Consider the following 1677-nt stretch of genomic DNA (forward strand, 5'->3'; position numbering starts at 1 on the left):
TAAACTGCCAATTTTATTATAATCACATAAATATCGATAACTTTTATATCATAAATTTAGAAGTCTTTTTTCTTGAATTTTATATATACCTATTCAAAATGCATTACATAAAATTGGGATGAAGAGACTACTTTAAAGTTATGTTTTTTCTTCTATAAACAAACAAAATCACTAATATAAATTTGTCCCCCAAGATTTAAATAAATGAGAAAAATTATTTAAAACATTTCTCCTTCTTTATCGGTTATAATTTGAACCTTATTCTCTTATAATTTTCACCGAACCGCTACACGAAACCAAATCATTTGCCTCAAAATTTTCTTTATATAATTAAGTTACAACTATCACTCAAACCAAATCTAAAAGCCTCTATTCATTTCTCATTCATCAACATGATAACTTCATATCCTACAACAACTAGTCCCATAACCTCCGTGGATTGCGAAAAACAAGTGCGTTCATGGAGGTTTCTTCGTTCACTTATGAAACTTCTTATTCCTCGATGCAATTGTATCTTCATTGAAGAAGAAAATGACAATAGAAAACACATACCCTACTTCAAACACAACTCATCATCATCATCCTCAGCTATAACTATTACAGGTACAATCTTTGGTTCGCGTAAAGGAAAAGTCAACTTTTGTATCCAGTCAAACCCTAATTCCACAAACCCTATTCTTCTTCTTGAACTCGCGGTTTCAACTTCTTCACTTGCTAGTGAAATGCAAAAGGGAGTAGTGAGAATCGCGCTTGAGAGTAAAACAAATGATTCTTCTTCTTCTTCCGCGTCTTTTTTGTCTATGCCAATATGGAGGATGTATTGTAATGGAAAGAAAGTAGGGTTTGCAGTTAAAAGAAAACCTGCAAAAGTTGATTTGCAAGTTTTGAGACAAATGGAGTCAGTTATTGTTGGAGCTGGAATTATTCATGGGAAAAAAGGAGTTATAAAAAATGATAATGATGATGATGATATAATGTATCTAAGAGGAAAATTTGAAAGAGTTCATGGATCTAATGACTCAGAGTCTTTTCATTTAGTTGATCCTGAAGAAAATATGGGTCAAGAGCTAAGCATTTTCTTTCTACGCTCTCTTAATTAATTAGCATCTACCGACATGTGTTGCAGTAGGATGGTTGAGATCCCTCTGTGCTTAACTTGGTCTCTTAGGTACGAGTCCTTGAATATGAAAATGGGCATTGCAATACACGAATCCAAAGTTAGTTGAGCGTAATACATTATACATATATCGAACCTTAGATGAAAAATTAATTAGCATCTAATTAGTAGTAGTATTTTCTTCTTCTTTTTTCATTTTCGATTTGGTTCTAGGATCTTTTTTAGTGGTTATGTAAACAGACCCTTAACTATGTATTGTTAAAATCAACCTTTTAAGGTTTAGTAATAAATCATCATATAGTACTTTTGAAATTTTGCTAAAATTTTATTGGATTTTAGCATATATATCTATTTTCTATGTAAAAAATATTGAGTTCAAGTGAGCTCACATAGAACATACCTAGACTTGTTTTACTCAATTAAAACATATTATTAATTATTTAATTATATTTCTTTAATTAACACATTAATTGTACTAATAATTAGCTGTATTCATTTGGGAACCAAATTCTGCAGGGTAAAAAGGAGTCTGATCAAAATGTATGTTTATGTTGGGTTAG

General features: G+C 30.7%; 1 protein-coding gene across 1 annotated transcript; it reads left to right on the plus strand.

Annotated features, from left to right (window-relative positions):
- The first annotated feature begins 295 nt into the window (after positions 1 to 295).
- Positions 296 to 1114, plus strand: LOC102592217 (protein MIZU-KUSSEI 1-like). The gene has a single exon (XM_006366156.2). The coding sequence runs from the start codon at positions 393 to 395 to the stop codon at positions 1098 to 1100; it is 708 nt and encodes a 235-aa protein (XP_006366218.1). The 5' UTR covers positions 296 to 392; the 3' UTR covers positions 1101 to 1114.
- The last annotated feature ends 563 nt before the right edge of the window (positions 1115 to 1677 follow it).

This window comes from Solanum tuberosum, unplaced genomic scaffold, assembly GCF_000226075.1.
Source record: "Solanum tuberosum cultivar DM 1-3 516 R44 unplaced genomic scaffold, SolTub_3.0 scf00619, whole genome shotgun sequence".
Lineage (NCBI taxonomy): Eukaryota > Viridiplantae > Streptophyta > Magnoliopsida > Solanales > Solanaceae > Solanum > Solanum tuberosum.

Excerpts from the sequence above, each read along its gene's own strand:
- LOC102592217 (XM_006366156.2), top strand. The coding sequence starts at position 393 with ATGATAACTTCATATCCTACAACAACTAGTCCCATAACCTCCGTGGAT.